General features: G+C 43.9%; 1 protein-coding gene across 6 annotated transcripts in view; it reads left to right on the forward strand.

Moving 5' to 3' along the window:
* Pparg (peroxisome proliferator activated receptor gamma) overlaps window positions 1-20,747 on the forward strand; it is a 124,757-nt gene that overhangs the window by 77,068 nt on the left and 26,942 nt on the right. For all 6 annotated transcript variants that reach the window (XM_074044443.1, XM_020177168.2, XM_020177167.2 and 3 more), the window contains 3 exons: window positions 4,117-4,344; window positions 5,680-5,849; window positions 12,134-12,272. In XM_074044443.1, coding sequence (XP_073900544.1) covers window positions 4,125-4,344; window positions 5,680-5,849; window positions 12,134-12,272 — 529 coding nt within the window. In that variant the 5' untranslated portion in view covers window positions 4,117-4,124. The remainder of the gene's footprint in view (window positions 1-4,116; window positions 4,345-5,679; window positions 5,850-12,133; window positions 12,273-20,747) is intronic.

A 20,747-nucleotide genomic window follows, 5' to 3' on the forward strand; every position in this document is an offset into this window, starting at 1 on the left:
TTGATCTGGGCTTTGACAGACAAGCAGAACTGTGGTGCATAGGGACGAGGGGGAGGAAGAAGGCACAGCAGCCTCGGGAACCTGCACCAGTCACAAGGGCAGACCAGAGACTGCAGGGCGAGTCCAGCCTGGGCAGGAGCAGGCGGTGCCAGCCATGAGTATGAGGCTGCAGTAACCAGGGGAATTAAGACTGGAAGGGTAAGCTAGGCTGTGCCATGGAGAGCCTCGGATGCCAAGCTAAGAAACAGTCATTTATTACAGAAGTCACTGTTTCTCTGCTTTGTCACCAGTGTATAATGACAGAGGACAGCAAAGCCATAGCATTCCTTGGTATGGGGAAGGGAGAGTGGGATGAATAGGTGGAGCACAGGGGCTGTTTGGGGCAATGAAACGATTCTGTATGATGAGGCAGTGGAGGACATGTGTATTATGCGTTTGTTAAAATCCATAGACTTACAGTGCAAAGGGGAACCCTGATGTACACTGGGGTTCACTTTGTAATGGATTGTCAGTATTGGTCTTCAGTTGTAGCATGCATGCTGCACTCGACAGATGTTAAAATAGGTCAACCTCCTGTGTTTCAGGGAAGGAAGCCATGGGAGAGGGAAGAAGGTCATGGAACTCTACTGTCTGCTCGATTTTATATAAACCTACGACCGTAAAGCCAGGTACACCGGGTGTACCCCCAGCACCCGGTGGTAGGCTGAAGCAGAAGGATCATGAGTTGGACACCAGCCTGAGCTATGTGCCCTGTCTCAAAAAGCCAAGGGCTCGGGGTACGCCTTGGTGGTACAGCACTTGCCTGGCATGTGCAAGCAGGGTTCCGTCTCCAGCACTGCAAAAAAATTTTAAAAAACATTTTAAGAAGGAAAGAAACAAAGTTAACCCATACAATAATGAACAGCCACCTTTTCCTGCAACCCAGATATTTTTGCCTGTGCATATTCTGTTCCCAGTATTGATACAAATCATACCCGCTACCTGTAGCTCACATGGTCAGACTCTACAATGGGCGTCATAAAAAGCAGTTGAGAAGCCTGTCCTTGAGGCTATCACAGTCTGGAAGACAGACAGCCCTTGACATTACAGTCACTGAGAAATGAGAAGTAAGCCTGCTGGGGAAATGGGCAGAGCGCCTGCAAGGTCCTGCATTTTGAATCAGCAGAGTTCAATGGGTGCCCCTGTCGTTAGGAACACAGATATTTTTCTGGATGTCATTGAGACCCAGTGCCACCTTTGGGCTATCACTAATGCACGTTCCTGCTTCTGGTGTGCAGTGTTTACAGTGTAACTCAGATAACTCAAGGTTGTTTGGGTACTTACTGTGTAGATGTACTGAGACTCGGGAACCAGACGGGTGCATAGTGCATCCTCGTGGAGCCACAAAAGCACGTTTCACTGGACTCCCCGCCTTATTTGTATTTGCAAAGCACTTTGTTTTTCTTATAAAGACCACAACTGAAATCTTTAATCTCAAGCAAGAGTTAGACTGTGAGAGCAAATTCCTGAGCTCTCTGCTTGCTGGGAAAAGGCAAGAGGCCCATTCCCAGATAGCCCGGGAGAGCAGCCCTCCCAGAACCTTCTCCTTCTCCATCACTGAAAGAATGGCTGCAAAATAGAGTTTCTGGGCTGGTCTTGAGTTTGACTCTCCCCCCTCCTAGCTTGTGAACCTTGAGTAAATCACTTGACTTCTCTAGTCCTGGCTTTTTTATTTACATTGGAATAGAAGCTAGAATGTGTCTGGTACAGGGTAGATGCTGAATAAGTCACGTTGACTCCCCTTTTGCTAAAATTCACAGCCATCTCCTTCAGCCAACAATTCACTTAGCATTTAGTGAATAAATATTCCAGGTGCACCTAGCATGAGTCAAACAAGACAGAGAAACCTCTGACTTTGGAGCCCTGGAGTTTTGATGAAGAATTCATTTCTTTATCTCCTTAGTTAGCAATCCTGAATTTTGCACAGCTCTACCCTGGTGTTTTTGGCCAAAGAATTAACATTTAAAATACTTACTGACTGCTGTGTTGGTACCACTTTGGATCGTGAACTCATCTCAGGTAAACCAAATCAGAGAGGCAACTATTGCCTGAAGATGTAAAGCCCGTCCTCACCAGTAGCTAACAAGTGAGGTACTTGGGACTCAGACTGCTCAGGATTTTATGTCACTTACTGTGATAACAAATCATGTGTAGAAATGGTGCATGGCAGGCATCCTCTTGGGGAGACAATTCATGACTCCTTGGAATCTATCTAAATGTTTCCCTTTGTCTTTTACATACTTCTCACTTTCCTCCTTTGTTTTGTTGGGGGTGGTTTAGGGTCAGCACTGGGCTGAACTCTGATGAGGACTGTCCCAGTTATCATACTCCCCCCTCACCTGCTTGTTCTCAGTAAGGGACAGCCCTTCTCATGAAGAAAAACTGTATCTACAGGAAAGATAAATATTTGAGTAGCTGTTCATAGTACAGAAGGCACCTTCTGAGTTTTTTTAAAGATTCATTTTAGTATTACCTTAAGCAAAATTATTTTGGAATACAGTTAAATAATACATTTGTTTATCTAAATTTAATTTACCAACTTCTCTATCATGTCAAATAATCCTACACAAATGGAATAGCAAGATTTTAATCCTAAAGGAAAAAAATGTTCAGGGTTTCTAATTTCAAAAGAATAAAATTATCCTAGAACTCTGTGCTCTTTAAAAACAAGTGTTAAACAGATTGCATCAAACTAAAAAGCTTTTGCACAGTGAAGGAAATAATACACAGAACAGAGGTAGCCTACACAGTGGGAGGGAATATTTGCATCTGATAATGGGTAAATATTGAAAATATGTAAGAAACTCAAACAAATCAGCAGCAGCAAAAAAAAAAAAAAAAAAAAAAAAAAAACCCAAAGAACTCAACTAAAAATTCACAAAGGGCATGAAGAGCCATTTCTCAAAAGAAGACAGACAGATGGCCAACAGCTATATGAAAAGGTGTTCACCATCTCTAACATAGGGAAATGCAAATCAAAAGCACCATGAACTCTATCACCTCACACGTTAGGATGGCTGCTGTAGACAGAAAGGTAACTTGTTGGCAAGGGTGTGGAGAAAGGGAGCCCTGCCACACTGTTGGAGACATGTACATTGGTACAGCCAGTATGGAAACTGGAGGTGGAGATTCCTCAAAACCATCAGTAGTAAACCTACCACGTGACCAGCAACCCCACTCATGAGTTTCTGTCCAAAGGGACTGAGCTTAGTGTGTGATTTCTGCACACCTGTGTTCATTGCAGCATTAGTCACAATAGCCGAGGTTTGAAACCAGCCTGTCTGTAGACAGATGAACGAGTTTACAAAAAAGCAGTGCGCGCGCACACACACGTAAACAAACACACACAGAGTAGAATACTGGATAGCTTAAGAAAATCCTGTCACTTGTGGCAACGTGAACCTAAAAGATAAGATTCTAGGGGAAATAAGCCAGATGCAGAGGACAAATGCCACATGATCTCACTTACATGTGGAGCTCAAAAATGTCAAATTTCTGGAATCAGGGCATCAAATGGTGGTTGAGAAGTTGAGGGGAGGGGAAATGGGGAGGTCCCGGACACCTACTGTGCAGCAAGGTGACTACAGTTAGTCACACTGCATTGGATGTATACATGCTCAGTCAAAAATGTTTATGCAAAGTGACAAATTGTGTATTGGCTTGATTGTGGTAATCATTTCACCACATGTACATTATCAAAACACCACTGTGGTGTCACTTTTCAATCTATACATGTATTAAAACATTATATTGTATATCTTTAATTTTTTTATTTACCAATTATGGCTTTAGAAAAGTAGAATGAAACTTTTCAGTACATAACGCTCAGCAGATGTGGTTGGTCCTCTGCAGTGGACAGCATGGGTGGAGCTGTTGGCCAGGCATCCATCTGGGGACACCCTACCATGAGAGGGTCCCCGGGGTGGCAGGTGAGGACTGACTTTCTTCTTCTCGAACAAAACCTAGGCAGGCGGGCGTGCTCTTTCCCTCTGCAGTAACCTCCCTGAGAGTCTTTAGGAGAGCTCTCTGTCCTCCACACTCAGCCTCAGCGTGCTGTTTTTCTTTCTTCCACTTCAGAAATTGCCATGGTTGACACAGAGATGCCATTCTGGCCCACCAACTTCGGGATCAGCTCGGTGGACCTCTCTGTGATGGACGATCACCCCCACGCCTTTGACATCAAGCCGTTCACCACCGTGGACTTCTCCAGCATTTCCACGCCTCACTATGAAGACATTCCGTTCTCAAGAGCAGACCCCATGGTTGCTGACTATAAATACGACCTGAAGCTGCAGGAGTACCAAAGTATGACAGTTATGTTCATTTTCAGACCACCAAGACTGGAATGGACCAGTCTCCCAGTACCCCTGGGATGAGTGCTCAGCCATAAGCGAGAACTCATAGAGAAGGAGCTTACCGTGCACTCACCCATCCATTTACCCTTGAAATACTAGGTATCTGTGAAGTGTCCAAAAGGAAGGTCGATACAAATGTCTCAAGTCCAATTTACCCTTCCTCCCTCGCCTCCTCCCACCTCTCCTTTCCTTTCTGGCTTGTGTCCTTCTTAGGAACATTTTCTCATATCCTTGCATTACTGGTTGTCTTAGGCTAAAAGTTCATCCTCCAAATGCTGAGTTCTTCTGGTCCTTTATGAGTTAGTAAGAAACAATGCAAGTTACCTTATATAACTTATCACCTCAAAATTACTAGCATTACTGTCATTTTTTTCTAAGCCGGAATTTGTGAAATTTATACCAAAACCTAAGTTTTGGCACAAACTTATATTTTTAACACTGTGCTAAATCTTCATGCCATGAGCTAAATGAACATCAAAACACCAGAGTCCAGGACAACTGGAGCTGCACTCTTCATCATAAAATACAGTTTCAGTGATGTTCTTTCCTTGATTTTTATCTCGCTGTGGGTTGATGTGCTGGTTTTCCAAAGCCACCACTGTGTCATTGTCAACCATAACTTGATAATTAGTAAGAACTTTCTGTATGTCTAGTTTTGTCTTAGATAACTAGTGTACGTGGTTATATTTATCTGTGTGGTTTTCAGTTAGAGTTGAGTGCAGAAGTTAAATGGGCCTGAAGCTAGCCAGTAAGTGCAGTGCTTGCTTGGTTTTCTTCTGTTCTGTCGCAAAGATCTTTCTACAAACCCCTCTTTTGACTCAGCCCTGCTGGTGACCTGGACTCTCAAGCTGGGCTCACCATGACCTCCTCATTGGTTTCCTTTGCAAGAGTGGTATAAAAATACTTGCAGGATGCAGGAGCTAAATAGAACATATCATTTCATATCATGCAATGAGCGCTAAATGGTGCAGCCCACCCCCAGGCCAAGGAAGCATCATTGTTTCAAAGCCCGTGTGTGGTCTCCTGGAGCTTGGGTTTGTCGTGATGGAGAGCAGTTTGCAGAACCTCGGGCTTAATTCCCTTCCTGTTGTATTTTTGCAGGTGGGGCTCAGAGGTGTTGTGACTTGCTGAGGATGACAAAGGCTGACGTTTTCCTGCCTTAACTCCAGTGTTTTTCATGTTCCACAGTGCCTCTACCCTGAAAAGGCAGAAATATGGCATGAAGGTGCTTTCTGAGGATTGTCTGTCATGTGATAACGGTCTTCTCGAACTTTCCAATGCACAGGTGCGATCAAGGTGGAACCTGCATCCCCACCCTATTACTCTGAAAAGACTCAGCTGTACAACAGGTCTCACGAGGAGCCTTCCAACACGCTCATGGCCATCGAGTGTCGCGTCTGTGGAGACAAGGCCTCTGGCTTCCACTATGGCGTCCACGCCTGTGAGGGGTGCAAGGTAAAGAAAACACCTTCCTCCTACGAACTCATCCCAAGGAACTGAGATAAAATTGTCAGACTTTTTCGTTTGGGCAGAGTTCATTCTTCAAGTGCTGTAATATTTGAGAACCTCAGAAAAACTGACAAAAACAGGGTTGCTTCACCCCCTCCCTCCCTCTTGTCCAAATTGGTCTACATCAGATTTTTTTTTTTAAGTGACTTGTCCAAGGTGTCATGGTATGACAGTGCAACTGACGAGTGGTGCCAGGACCTGGATTTCCTGATTTCTCTGGTGGGCTTTTCACCGCCGCATGGGGTCTTTTCTCACACACGCATCATTTGGTCCTCAGAACAGGCCCACAAGATTGAGGGTTCTATGGCCTCTCTGTGGACATAGCTCAGTGGTAGAGCACTTGCCCAGAATGCCCAAGGCCTGGGTTCCATCTTTGCGCTGACAGAAAAAGAAAAAGAATGAAACTGTGGATCAGCAAGGCTTGTCCAAGACCATTGTGACAAGTGGCAGTGTGAGGTCTGGGAAGTGACTCTTGGGTTGTGACAGCTCCTCAGCCAGGGCTCTGTGACTCCTTACTCCAGCTTCAGTTGCAGCCATGTGTTGTAATCAGTCAAAGAGGAGCTAGTGTTTCTCACAGGAGGTGCTGTTTCCCTTCCACTCCTTCCTTGTGATAAAGGGTATTTTAGAAAATTCAGACCCTTTGTAATACGCTGATCCCAGTTGTTAGGCAAATAATTTAATGGACTCATATTTTGATATATAGTCTTTGTTTCTTTTTGAGACAGAATATTGCTATGTAGTCCAGGCTGGGCTCTAACTCACGATCCTCCTGCCTCAACCTCCCAAGTGCTGGAGTTACAGGTGTGCGTCTCCACACCCAACTTAGGCAGTCCTATAATGTAATCTGAATGCACTCAATGAATAAAGTAGTATTTAATTTATGATACGCTCCAGGACACATTTTAAGTTGCTCATGGATACTTACCTTGTAATTAGCACTGCCTCCGTTGAGCTTTTTATTGAGAATAAAGATGCAGAACAGCAGTTAGGCAGGACTCAGGACCTTGGCGCTGCTAACCACACCAAAAGAAGAGTCATTTTCACCGAATCCCCGCTCTGCGCACATTGTGCCAGGCACCTGTGTGTATATCAGTATTGAACCACAGTCTACCAAAGTTTTCTGAGCTCTTCAGTGATGGGTTCGATGACAGGGCTTAGATGACGGGATTCAGTCAGATCTTTTAAATCCTTTGAGCTGACATTGTTTGCTACTTACTGTAAAGGCAACCCAGTAGACGACACTTCACATAAACACTTCAGCCCTCACTCATCTCATGTGTGAAATGACTTGGTTAGACGGACCGTCCAGGTCTTACACGTCTCTAAGGTCTAAGTTGCAAAACGAGTCCTTGAAATACTGCTGGCAAGAGACGATTTATTTAAAACACTAGCCGCCATTCATGAGCGAGGCATGGTGGTGCAAACCTATAATTCCAGCACTCGGGGCAGAAGGATAGTGAGTCTGAGGCCAGGCTGGCCTCCAGGGTGAGACCCTGTCTCAAAAAAGCAATTCATTCTTCAGTTAACACCTTACCAAGGTGTCTTCCCAGGATGAGCGTGTCATTTCATTGACTTAGATTTGCACAAATTTTTGAGTGAGAAAACTCTTGCTGGATTCTGCACCATATTTACCCAAAGAAATCATTCCAAGTGGTCATGTTGATAATCTACATTAATAAGCAAAAGCATGATCGATCAGGTTTTCAAGGTAACTTATTGTTTTCTACAGGCTCACAATACTCCTGGAATATTAGATCCTGGAAGCAAACAGTTCTGTCAGTTCTCCTGTGCACGTATTTGTGACGTCAACATTAGCGCGGCTGCAAATTGAAAGAAACATTGTCACTAGTCGGTCATAGCATGGAGCTAAGTCCCGAGGGCACTGAAATTCAGAAGATAGAGACAAACAAAAAAGGAAAATAGCAAAAGTAAGAGAAGAGGGAAGTCTAGGAAAAGGCAAGAGCTTCAAGTTGGGATTAGAAGGGTAGAAGGAGGCCAGGGGAGACGTAGCTCAGAGGCAAGGTACTTGCCTCCCATGTGCAAGGCCCTGAGTTCAACCCCCAGTACTTCTAAACAAACACAAACACACAAGAAAAACGGGGTGGAAGACAGAATAAACACTGAATAAAACCTGCAATGTAACCTGTCATAAAAACCAAACAAAATACAATAAGAGAAAGCTTAGGAGCGCTGCTACCCACCTGTAATAACTTGCATCCAAAATATAGGTTTCAGGGCTGGAGGCTTGGCTCAGAGCACCTGCCTAGCTGTGCAAAGCCCTGAGTTCAAACCCCAGCACCGCCAAAATGTAGGTTGCAGAATTCCTAGAATAGAATGCAAGAAAGTTAAGCTCCCCCACCACCAGGAAAGGAAAATAGGTATTTATATACTTTAAAGGTAAGAATAAAAAGAATGTTAAAGGAACAGTATGATTTGGCTAGACCCTGTCTCAGAAAGGGACTTTTTCTGTTTTAATATCTAGCCTGATCAGGGTCAGCAAATGTAGCCTACCTAAATAAAAACTCTTCAGAGTCTTCACAATGATCTCAAGGGACAAAGGAATCCTGAGACCAGAAGTTTGAGAGCCCCTTGGAATAGGGCATGAAGGGGGGAGGAATGCAATTACACAGGACCTGCTCGGAACCACCCACACAGAACCAGTGTCACATGAGCTGGCTGCTGGCCTTCAGAGCTCCTCACGCGTCCCCAGTGGGGACCTAGGAAGATGACCTTAGCAAGCTGCTAAGCAAGATGCTGTAACAGATCAGATGTGGGATGCGCCCGTAACTAAAATTCAGTGGACCCCAAGCCCACAGTCTAATTTATGATTGAAAGGAAGAGCTCCCTGGCTTCAGATGGCTGCTGGCGGGTGTTCTAAAGCTATGTTGTATTAGTGATCCTTGTCAAAGTCCACTTAGACAGACAGGAATGAGTACACTGGGTTTGGATTACAGGGCAATAGTGACATTGTTGGGTGTGTTAAAACTGCAGACTTACACAAAATTAAACCTCTAGCTACTAAAAAGCATGTGTGTGTGCCTGAGAACTTGCAGAGCTACCATTTCTCCTTAAAAATTGGACACATATTTTTTCTTTAGTAGGCTTCATCACTGTGTTAGCTCATTTCTCATTGCCAAAATGAAATGCCTGAGACTGCATGCTTATAAACAAAAGAGGTTTCTTTGGGTTCATGGCTCTGGTCTGAGGCGAGGGCTGACATCTGCTGATGGCTGTCTTGATGCAGCATTCCAGAGCAGCTCTGGCTTCTTCACGTGGAGGATACCAGGAGCCTGGTGTGTCTCTTTCCCTGTTCTTTCAAAGTCACCAGGATTCAATCATAGGGGTTCCATCGAAAGCCCTTGTCTAATCCCCACAGCCCCACCTCCACCCACCACAGCCAGGTGTCAGGTGGGGATTAAATTCTAATACAGGAACCGTGAGGAGACACACTCAAACTTAGCAATCGTATCTGTTAACCTTTGGTGAAACACCACTTTGAACCATGTAAGTAGCTACATTCTACCACACAGTACAACCTAGCCTACTTTTGTAGTTTTTAATATATTCTAACTTGCCAGTGGCAGCCCTAGACACAACACCCCTTCACAGGAAGCCACTGCAGGCCAACACAGGGCTTTTAATTTCATTGTGAAATTAATGATGACATTTGGAGACCTTCTTGCACATGACAGTTTTGTTTAAGATAAAGCAATTGTTCAAACCCCAGTACTGGGAGAAAAACAAACAAATACGTCAATTAAGGAGGAGCTGGAAGCAACTTAAAACAAAACAAAAAACAAACAAAAGCAGGAATCACCTTCTCACACAGAGACGTGAAGACTGTAAAATGAGTACTGCACAAACAGCATTCTGAAACAGTGACCGATGCGTCCTCATCACAGCAGTTCACACGACCATTGGAAGAATAAGTTGTTGAACAAATAAGAAAAATAAGTTGAGCCAGGTGCAGTGGCTCACACCTGTAATCCTAGCTACTTGGAAGGCTGAATCAGGAGAATTGCAGTTTGAAGGCAGCCTGGGCAAAAAGTTAGGCTCCATCTCAACCAATGGCCAAGCACAGTGGTGTGTGCACCTGTCATCCCAGCTACAGAGGGAAACATAAATAGGAGGGTCGTGGTCCAGGCTGGCCTAGGCAAAAAGCGAGACCCTATCTCCAAAGTAACTAAAACAAACAGGCGGGCAGGGTGGCTCAATGGTAGAACATTTGCCTAGCAAGTGTGAGGCCTTGATTTCAATCCCCAGTACCACCAAAAAAAAAAAAAAAATATATATATATATATATATATATATATATATATATAAAAAAGTTGCATGTAGTTTTATTAAAATTAAAAAGGTACATGTTATTTTATGGACTCCAAAATAATAAAGAGTATTAATAGAGTGTTTCTTTATTAGTATTGGCAAAGCCAGTTCCATTCTTCAAGTCAATAAATAATTACACAGAGAGATACTCAATAATACTCTTACACAAACTGTTTAAAGAAAGAGGGTGACAGCAAGGGAGCAGTGACAAGAGGCCACCAGGAATGACCAGGCAGATTAGAAACCAAATCAAGGGAGATTTCTGAAAGTTAAATATATAATTATTGCAATAAAATCCAAAGTAAGGGTCGGCTGGCGTGCTGAGCACAGCAAAAGAAAAGATGCCAGAATCAAAGTAGGTTCAGATCACTCACTCGGAATGAGACTGATGTGTCTTGGAGCTCAGGTCCTCACAGGGCCCTCGAGGTCCATTCTTGAAGGGGTGGCGGGGCCGCTGGATGTAGGAAAGGTGTGTTTTCTTCCTACGGGAGCATGAGGCGCAGAACGGTGGACCTAGGTGAGAGGCGGGCTCTTTGGCCAGTCCATTTCATGCTGTGCGTGGCCTCGTCTGTTTTTACACTTGCAGTCAGTGCAGTGAGTGACCAGTGACAAGGAGATGGAAACTGCAAATGAGAAGTTTGGAAATATGAAGACTGCCATGAAAAGGCCTAACAGCTGTCCAATTTGAGTCCCAGAACTCGTGAACAAGTGAAGCCATGTTCAAGAAAATCAGTGAAAGAAACCCCTGCCTGTACCCACAGCAGGAAAGCCCAGACATAAAACTGCCCTGGACGCACAAAGACTGTGGAATTCAGTATGGAGAGAAATAACACCACCTGTAATCTCTCCAGCATGCAAGTGAGGCCAGACACAGAGGCTCACCCCTGTAATCCCAGTGACTCCAGGGGCAGGGATTGGGAAGATCAAGGTTCCAGGCTGGCCCAGGCAAATAAATAAGTAAAGTTAGCGAGACCCCCCCCCCATCTCAACCAACAAGCCAGGAGTGGTGGTTCCAGGTCCTATCCCCAGCACCACAGAAAAAAAGAAAAGAATAATAATTCTGGAGAAAGTTAGAATGCATGAAAATACACGCCAACTAGCAGAATCAATGCTAATCCAGTGGGGGCTTTTTTGTACCACACAGGACCAGATAAATTTGAAAGAATTAAGAACTGCGTTTCACCAAGATGAACACCGTAGAAGTGACTTCAAATGCTATGAACCCAAAAAATGGAGCAAGAAGATTCTCCCAATTAAATTTTTTTTCTCAGTTCTAGCCAAAAGACATAGTAACTTTAATAGAATATTCAGTCAGTCCCACATGAACACATCAGCCATTTCGGGGTCGATTTTCCGAGCATTTCTTCACTGGCCACGATGAGGGGCCCTCTTTCAACGACACAAACAAATGAAACGAATTCCGCAGGAAATTATGCAACAGAGAGAAGTCCAAACAATTCCCCACATGTGGATTGCTATTGGCCTTGACTGTGTTTTAGAATGAAGTGATTATAACCTTGCCAGACCGCTTAGCACAACTCTAAAAGCCGGGGTGCGTTGCTGGCATGACTCGTGGAGAGACTGAACTGATTACATGGGGTTTTATTTGCGTGACATTAAATCCAGAGAGCTTCCTAGAGCTTGCTGAAAGCCAAGCACAGAACCAGGGTACACGGAATGACATCAGCAGATGCGGTCAGTGTCTCGGAGCTCAAAAGGAACCCTGGAGAGCCTCTGGTTCTTTGGGTAGAGAGTGTAAGGGATTTGTGTGAGGTCCCCCGGGGTAAAACTGTGCCAAGAACCCATCTCTTCTGATACACTGTGCCTTTTAGCCCCGTAGGTTGTGTTTCCCTGTGTCACCAAGACTTAAAAGTGGCTTCATGGTTTTTGTATCCCTTTGGCAGGGCTTCTTCCGGAGGACCATCCGATTGAAACTCATTTATGATAGGTGCGATCTTAACTGTCGGATCCACAAAAAGAGCAGAAATAAATGTCAGTACTGTCGGTTTCAGAAGTGTCTTGCCGTGGGGATGTCACACAATGGTAAGTGAGCACTGAGAGCCGTATTTTTGTGTGCACCTTATCACTCTCACCATAGCCACCGGGCCCACAGTCATGAGGGTGACACGCTGTCGGAAATGGTACAGCTTTCCCACAAAATGGCAGGTTTCAGAATCTCACAGGCTGATCAGACAGTCCTCATTTCAGTCAGAGGTCTTCAGCTTTTAGGCTAGGGTCCTTCTCTGCATGGATCTGCAGTGATGAGAAAGTCACTTGAAAATCAGTAGTGTTCGAAAACAGATGTGAGGATAATTGTGACTTTTTTTTTTTTTTGCGGTACTGGGGTTTGATCTCAGGGCCTACACCTTGAGCCACGCCACCAGCCTTTTTTGTGTTGGGTATTTTTGAGATAGGGTCTGGCAAACTATTTGCCAGGCTGGCTTCGATCGTGATCCTCCTGATCGCTGCCTCCTGAGTTGCTAGGATTACCGGCGTGAGCCACCAGTGCTCAGCTGTGACAATTTTTATATTGCTTTAATAGCCTTAAAAACAGAATTTGCATATATTGGTAATTTGAATTATAACAAAACACTGAATATTTCTGGATATGCGATTTTAAGTGGCATATCAGAATTTAGATCTGTGCACTTTTCTTTTTTAGCTCTTTACAGTGCAAACATGAGTATAGTGCTATTCTTGACTTCCAAGAGCATACAAACTTGGAGAAAGGAAAAAGCAAATATTCTGAATTTCCACAAAACTTCAATGTCTTAGAAGCACAAGAGAATAAAACTTCATACTTTTTAAATCTATATCTAAATGCAAGCTTCCAGGGCTGGGGTGTGGCTCAGTGGTAGAGCACTTGCCTAGCGTGTGTGAGGCCCTGGGTTCCATCCCCAGCACTGCCAAAAAAAAAAAAAAACCCTCAAGCACATGGCTTTGGGTTTGAACTTAAGAGAAATCATGGAGAAGACCCATACTTCCATGAACTGCAGAGCTAACTCAGTAAAATCGCAAGAGCTCTGCCTACTTGAACACATCATTCTTCATCACCATTTGTTCTGATCGGTTGACTGGCTGACAAAACAAATTTTAGCTGTAACTAGATAGTGTTGTGTTTGTCAAGTATTAGTCAATTCTTTCAAGAATCGTACAGGATACTAACGTGATCAAATTAATTCAGTTTCATTTGACACTCAATTGTTCCTCCATTTCTCTTTTTCTCCCTTTCCATTCTTTCCTTTTCTTTCTTGCTTGCTTGAGATCAAACACAGGGCCTTGTGAATGCTAAGCGTGTGCTGTACCACCAGGGAGCTACACCCATCTCTGTTTTTTTTCTTTCTTCTGTTTTCATCTCTCTCAATGCTGATCTGGTAAGAAGATAAATTCTGAAGTCAGTCTTCATCTTGATGGACTCTGGTGCATCTGAGAAAACTAAACTTTTGTTCTATCATGTGAATGTTTGGTTTTCATAGTGGAGACCATCAAGATATCTGACGATCATTAATTGGTGACCCTTGAAAAATAGTTTACAAAATTACAGTTGTTCATATAGAGCTGTCCCTCTAAAGGCAGGGATGTGTTGTGAACAGGGCTGTCAACAGGATTGGACAGGATGGGGTTTGGTCCAGTCTCCTCAGCGTTTGAGCACATCTGCTTTGTAGCAGCGTACAACTGCAGTCATTGATTGCAAAATCATTTGCTGGTTTAATTCCACCAGTTTCCTTTTTATTTCAAACCTCATAAAACATAAGGGAAAGTTTGCAGGCCAAGGGCTGTATTTTAGGTGATGCAATCAAGCTGCAGTAAACTCATTTCTTTATGAAGAAACACTGACTCTGAGGTCATTATCATTGAGATAGCCGAAGGAAGTGTGCCAGTTCTGCTTTTAATGCTGCTTATCTTCTTCCTATTAGAAATTGTCGCTTCATGCATCGACGTGGAATAATTCCTAGTGCTTACAGGCGCTGCACACGCCGATGTGAAATGTATTTCCCATTGTGTACCACATAAGAGATGTTCCCTCCTGCTCAGTGTTTATTGGCAAATATGATTTGAAGCCAGACCTACAGGCTGGGGCGGGTAGCTCGTGGTGGCGCACATGCTTAGCGTGCACGAGGCCCTGGATTCAGAAAAGAAAACATCCGTGTTCTGGGTCCACATGAAGAGGGGTTTTGACGAGGTCTGCCTGTATCCTGATGAGGAAAACCTTTCTAAATACAGAGGCTTTAGGTGGCTGCAAAACTGTTTAAAATCTCATTACTTTGGCCGATGTGAGGCAATAGCAGTGAGGTCTCTGCTCAGGTAGAATGCCCTGCTAGGTTACCAAAAGAGGTATTGAGTGCCACATCCAAATCAGCACCCTTGAAACGAGTGCCCAGTAAACTTACCCCTTCGGTCTCACTCTTTGTTTTCTTTTTTAAGCAAAGTCTTGCTCTGAATCCCAGCCTGGCTTCGAACTTGTGATTCTCCTGCCTCGGCCTCCCAAGTGCTGGGATTACAGGGGTCTGCTACTTTTACTTCAGCACTTTTGCCTGTATTGAGTCCATCTGACCAGCTTAGCTCCTCTTTTAACCATGAACTTGTAGCTTTGAAGGAGAATTCTAAAGTGACCTTCAAGGAACCCTCACAGGCTTGGGGGAAGTGCTGGAAATTCACTGAAATCGGTGATCACTGAGTCCTTTCCGTGTTGAAAATCCTGCAAGGGGGTGTGGCTTAGGGGGTAGAGCCCCTGCCTAGCAAGCACGAGGCCCTTAGTTCCAGTGCAATGAAGTGGAGAATTCTGTGATTCTTTATCGTCAAGCAGCGTAACTCACTGAGTTCTGCTTCTCAACCAGCTGGTCCATATCTTTTAGACAATTTTATAGTCTTCCCAGATATGCAGGCATCTGGTATGCCAGTTGCCTGAATCTACAAGTTTCCTCTTATGTGTTTTGGTGCCTTAAAAATATAATTTTTGTGTGAATCAGGTCTCTATGTTCTGATAAACTTAAGGCAGTTGGTTTGATGACTGTAGTGACGGGGCCCTAGACACAAATCTAAAACAACCTATCTGGAGAACATGGAAACTGTCAGTGGACATATACTTTCAGTAGGTATAAGAAATACCTGAGACAATTGCCTTGTGAAGAGGAGAGGTTTATTCTGGCTCACACCTGTGGGGGTTCCACTCCATGATCATTTTGCCCTGTCGCTTTGGGCCTGTGGCGAGACAGTATAGCGTGGCAGGGAGCATGTAGCAGAGCAAAACCACTCATCTCATGGCCAGGAAGCAAAGAAAGGAAGAGGAAAGGGCTGAGGTCCCACAGTCTCTTCAAGGACATCCCCCTAGTGACCTGAAGACCTCCCACCAGGCCCCGCCTCTTAAAGGTTCCACCATCTCCTAATAGCCCCAAGCTGGAGACCACTCCTTTGCACATGGGCCTTTGGGGGACACTCCAGATCCAAACTGTAGCATAGAGCTAAAACTTTTCAGGTGCCTACCCATTGTGGAAGAATGTGATTTCAGAATCCTTCCAGTCGGAAGCACAGTTGTTTCTCAAAAACCATTTCCATCACTGGGTAGAAAAACACTCAGATGCTGAGTTGATTGTCGTGCTGGGAAGCATTTATTTGCTGTTGTTTTCCTGTATGTAATCAAGATAAACACATGTCTCAGCTATTTTGGTTATGTGTCAGTCTGTCACTTCTAGGCCATTTCTAGTCAGTAATTGCTCAGAAGTCTTCCGGAGTCATTCTAACCACAGTCACCTCGATGTCCCATCTAGACACCACACTTAGAGGAAAGCTCACAATGAAAGTGACACAGAAATGAAAACCCACCTCCTGGGCTACCCAGAGGAGCGTGTAACTTACTAAATGACCATTGCACGTTGCATCAGCTGCTCTTTGTCAGAGAAACGGACATCTTGAGAATTTTTTTTCTTTTTTAGCAGTATTAGGGTTTGTAATCAGGACCTCACTTGCTAGGCAAATGCTTTACCCCTTGAGCCATTAGCACTGTGGTGTGCCCCCAGTGCTTTTTGCTTCAGTTGGATTTTCAAATAGCACAGGGCCAACCTTGGACCAGGGTCCTTCTACCTTCACTTCTGGAGTAGTTGGGACTACAAGCAGGCACCACCACAACTAGCTCAGTCTTGAGAAAGATAACGCTCATGGACATTGTTGTTTCTTCAAATAAGAACTTGTATGTATTTTTAGTTTTCCCAAATTGTAATTTTTGTGTTAAAGGTCTTTCTTCTACCTAACCATTGAGATTAGCCATATTTCAAAGATATGTCCCCTTTATTTTTAATAAAATAATTTAGCCATTAGGAAGTTTGATGAGTAAATATTTCATATCCATAGCTACTTTTTATGTATGAACTAGATAGTCATAGGTTTAGGGTAAAAACACTTTTAGAGTAATCTACAGTAGTGAAAAATTGCTGCTTATGTTATTTGTGAGTCATTCAGTCAGGTTTGCCATGTAATGTTGAAATCAGTATTTTTGAATTACTTTTAGTTAGGTTTAAAAATTAGCAAAACCATAGCTTTGCTGATCAGAATGTCCCGTAATATAAATGATGTGGGGTTTTTCCTCCTACTTAAAAAAAAAAAAAAGCTGACAACTTTAAAAATAGTTTCTCAGTAGCTTCATAAAAATCTAGAAAAAATATTTCACAAATTTTGTGGCATTCAGCATTTTTAAGGCCGTTGTCTCAGTGCCTTGCAAATAGCTGTTCTAATGTGTATTGGGAAAAAGAAAAAAGTCTGAATGACAAACAGATTTAAACTTTGTGACTTTTTTCTCTAATCTTTGAATGGGAAATGTCACCTAACAGTCTATTAAGGGCTGTGCTGCTATTGGTCCCTGGAGGTGTGCTCTTGAAACAGAGATGGGACCCAGCCCCTTCCCTTCTCTCTTTGCTTCCTGGACACTAGAGGTGAATCGGCCTCCTCTGCCACACACCCCTGCCATGGTATATTGTGGCACCACTGGCCCAAAGTAACAGGGCCAGTGACCATGACCTTTGTGGTATGAAGGAAAACCACCCAAACGTTGACTTTCAGAAAAAGTAATTGAGTCCTAATACAAAGCAACTGGCTCTGTTACACAAATCCACCCAGCATTCAGGATCCCCCACAAATGAGCCTGCCCCCCTCTCCCATCCCTGCCCTCTTTCCACTTGTACTTCCAGCAGACTGCTTTGCTATTCCTGGAAAAACCATGGATATGCCCGGGTCTCTGTGGATCACCTCCTCTGGTCCATGTCAGAATCCTACCTGACACTCAAGGCCCAGTTCAATGCCGTATCTTCCATAAGACTTTTCTGGTTCCCTGCCCTTGCTTGTTTATACCTTCCTGGGACACCACATTCTGCCTTAAAAAATGAGAAAGTAGGGCTGAGGGCATGGCTACAGTGATGGAGTGCCTGCCAAGCAAGCACAGGCCCTCTGTTCAAACCCCGGTACCACAAAGGGAGAGAGTACAAGGGAGTGATCAGATGTGTAAACACCAACAGCAGTGAAAAGGTTAAATTAGAGCAGGAACAAACTAATCCAGGCATGATGGTACAGCCTATAATCCCAGCTTTTGGGAGGCTGAGGTATAAGGATAGCAAGTTTGAGGCCAGCTTGGGCTACATAACAAAACCATTAAAAAAAAAGAGGGGGGAGGAGGAGGAGACTAGAATCATAACAGTAAAAATAATAAAGAAACACGAGCAGAATGGTGGAAATAAATTAGAAGACCAAGGCGTTAGGGAATCTCATGCTGGGAAGCCGGAGGAAGGAGTTGAGAGAAATCTCAGCTGTGATCTGTGAGTAAGTGTCCTAAACATGAGAGGCAATAGTGTGACTGAACCAAGAAGGGGTCCCAGAAGAATTTAAAAGTTTAGTTTTCAGTTGTGCTGGAGGTGCTCATGGTGTCTGGGGCACCCCACAGAGGGGACCAGAGGGAGAAGTGAGGGAGAAGTGAAGATGGAAGTCTGAGGAAAGACAGAGCAGATACTGGCACCCATGGCAAGGGCCCACGGGAGGGGACGCTGGAGAGTTGAAGCAATGGACAATCTACAAGAGCCCCAACGTTTGCCCATGAGATGTGGCCAGACCTGGCCATCAGGACTTCTGTGAGCCAAGTTTGGGTCAGTTCTCATGCAGCAGAAGCTATGTTGCAGGAGGCTGGGAAGTGACTAGAAGGTGACAGAGTGGAGAGGTCTCCTTCAGCAGGTTCAGCAGTGGAGGAAAGACACCTGAGGTCAGATCTGGACATTGCTCAGGTGGGAAGGGCAGAGAGAGGGGCAGGAGGGAGAACTTCTCCCTTGCCACACATGTCCGTTCCTCCTTGTGTCCCAAGACCAGTCGTATGGCGCATCAAACAGATATTCAAGGGATGTAGCAAAAGCTCTAAATTTAGACGGAAGGGACTGGAGACTGAGTCAGAGGTCAGAAGGTGAGGTAATGGTGTTTGCTTATTTCTGTTTTGGAAAGAAACCTCGGTGAATGTTTAAAGCCCTCTACAAATAATTTGAAAAATGTTACCACTATGTAAAGATGATTTATTCTCGGTGCTATGTTTGGATTACCCCTTCTACATTAGAAGAACTAGAAAGTGATAGTTATTACATTACCAAGGCCTTCAGAAACCTCACATGTACAAGCTTGGTTTTGTTTTGTTTTGTTTTTTAAAGGTGGAGGACTAGGTATGTGGCTTAGTGGTAGAGACTCGCTTAGCATGCTACAGTCCCTTGGTGCAATCTCAAGCTCTGCAGGGCGGGCGGGGGTGAGAGAGAGAGAGAGAGAGAGAGAGAGAGAGAGAGAAAGCCATACAAATAGCTACAGTGTCATTTCTTGTACTCATGCAATGAACATGCAAAAAAAGAGGGAAAAGTGACTGAGACACAGCCTTACTAACAGTCCAAGCCTGATATGACTGATTGCAAATTCATCCCTTAGATGTTGAAAGACAAAAATATTTTTAAGAAGACACACTTACTTCATTCTAATTTCTGTTGGCTTATTATTTTGAAAAGCTGCTTTAATCTTTCTTTGTTATTAAGTAGCATCTGCCTTTAATGCTCCTACAATTAGATAGGCATTATGAGAACATGTCAGCTAAAACTGCTTCTTGGCTATCTCCAGCTCCAGAAAGCAGGCTATTCAATTATTGCATGTGTTTGGAGTTTCTTGCTCAATTATCTCAGTACTAAGTGTGCAACCCTGAATCATATTCTAGGAAAAGTGTATCGTGTCAAGAACACACTAATGTATTTTCACCAGGAATTAATTAGTCTCTAATCTAGGCTTCCTGAAAGGATTCTGATATGGGCAACTTTTTTTAACCAAGGTCATGAGTTCTCTGTAGATGACTATTTTTTTTAACCTTGCTGGGGAAGGAGCCCTGAGCCTTGCATTGCTGGGCACAGGACCCCAAGCTACACACCCAGCCCTCTGCAGGTGATTAATTATCCAAACTATAAATTCAAATCCCAGTGTTCTGGAAGTTGCTCAAAATGACAGGTACTAGATCTGTACAACAGACAGAATGTGCCTTTTTTTTTTTTTTTTCAGTTTTTAGGGCCTGAAAGACTAGACAGATAATGCTTTTAAAAAGAGAGTAAGTACACTTCTGAGAACTGTGTGGAATTTTAGAGCTAAATTTAGATCTGAAAGCAGGAACCTCTAACTTAGAGATCTTCTCCAAGTCCCCATCCTATAGATAAGGCAACTGAGGACCAGAGAAGTTAAGTAACTTTTCTGAAAGCCACAGAGCTGGTTTGTCACAAAGCAGAAACTAGAAAGTAGACTTCCTGCCTGCATGGAGTACAGTGTTGCTTCCACTGCCTTCCAGAGACCAAAACCTCTCACACTGACTCAGTGACACACGTAGCATTTTCCTCTGTCGTTTGAGATGAATCATCAGTGGTAGGAGATCAGGGAAAATGTGCTGGTGTATGGGCACACTGGGATTTATATTTCTGGTGCCCGGTCTAGAGTGTCTAAACTATAAGTTCAGTCTTCTAGCAAACACACAGTCCAAGCTGCATCACCTCCCTTGTCTTGGTTCTCAGGTTCTCCATTCAGAGGGTGGGAACCATGCTGGGGTGTGGCTCTGTGGAAGAAATGCTTGCCTAACATACTCCAGTCCCTGGGTTCTATCCCCAGCACCAAAAAAGAAAAGGAGAAGAAGAAAAATTAATTTAAAATGCTGGACCCTAACAACTTAAGGACAGAGAAGTAGAGATGCAGACAGAATAGATTTTTGGGTTTGTTTGGTTTTTTTTTTTTTTGTGGTACTGGGGTTTGAACTCAGGGCCTATACCTGGAGCCACTCCACCAGTCCTTTTTTTTTAAGGGTTTTTCAAGATAGGGTCTCTCGGAACTAGTTTCCCAGGCTGGCTTTGAACTGCAATCCTCCTAATCTCTACCTCCTTAGTAGCTAGGATTACACCCGGCTGGATTTGTTCTTTATTTGTAAACCATGATTCACACCCTAGGGGACTCCAACAGATCCAGGTAGCTTCTTGATAGATGAGC

The sequence above is a fragment of the Castor canadensis genome, chromosome 10, assembly GCF_047511655.1.
Source record: "Castor canadensis chromosome 10, mCasCan1.hap1v2, whole genome shotgun sequence".
NCBI lineage: Eukaryota > Metazoa > Chordata > Mammalia > Rodentia > Castoridae > Castor > Castor canadensis.